The sequence below is a fragment of the Myotis davidii genome, unplaced genomic scaffold (genome assembly GCF_000327345.1).
Source record: "Myotis davidii unplaced genomic scaffold, ASM32734v1 scaffold407, whole genome shotgun sequence".
NCBI lineage: Eukaryota > Metazoa > Chordata > Mammalia > Chiroptera > Vespertilionidae > Myotis > Myotis davidii.
In genome coordinates, this window is record NW_006297809.1 from 22,147 (window position 1) to 22,856 (window position 710).

General features: G+C 70.4%; 1 protein-coding gene across 1 annotated transcript in view; it reads left to right on the forward strand.

The window, feature by feature from the left end:
• Nucleotides 1-3: 3 nt before the first annotated feature.
• The window catches only part of LOC102758415 (chromosome unknown open reading frame, human C8orf82), a gene marked incomplete at its 5' end in the record, with an annotated part of 884 nt that continues 177 nt past the window's right edge, over nt 4-710 (forward strand). The window contains one exon of the mRNA XM_006773441.2: nt 4-303. Within this exon, the coding sequence (XP_006773504.1) occupies nt 4-303 (300 nt within the window). The remainder of the gene's footprint in view (nt 304-710) is intronic.

Genomic DNA, 710 nt, shown 5'->3' on the forward strand with positions numbered 1-710 from the left:
CCCTGCCGGCGCCGGCTCCAGGCGTGGCCCTGGGGTAACAGGGCCTGGCGTGGTGAGCAGCCCGTGTCCTTCGCCTCCCCAGACCTGCAGTTCCTGGTCACCTTCTTCTCCCGTCTGAGACCCAACCGCAGCGGGCGCTACAAGGCCTCCGTCCCCTTCCTCTCTCCCTGCGGCAGGGAGCGCAACGTCCTGCGCCGTGAGGACCGGCCCGTGGTCTTTACGCATCTGCTGGCTGCAGGCCCCGGGTCCCCGCGCCTCTCCTACTGTGGCGGCGGCGAGGCGCTGGCTGTGCCCTTCGAGCCCAGAACTTCATCACCTGTTTCAAAGGTACTGCTGTGCCCTCTCCACCTTCCTCCTCCCTCCGGGGAAGGCTTCGGAGGGTCCGCTCCCCAACCCCGCCCGCGGCAGGGGCTGGGCATCCTGAGCTCCAGAGCCCCGCTGTCGAGTGAGGCCAGGGCGGCCCTCCCTGCCCCCGGCGTGGCCCTGGGGTAACGGGGCCTGGCGTGGTGAGCAGCCCGTGTCCGCCTCCCCAGACCTGCAGTTCCTTCTTCTCCCGTCTGAGACCCAACCGCAGCGGGCGCTACAAGGCCTCCGTCCCCTTCCTCTCTCCCTGCGGCAGGGAGCGCAACGTCCTGCGCCGTGAGGACCGGCCCGTGGTCTTTACGCATCTGCTGGCTGCAGGCCCCGGGTCCCCGCGCCTCTCCCACTGC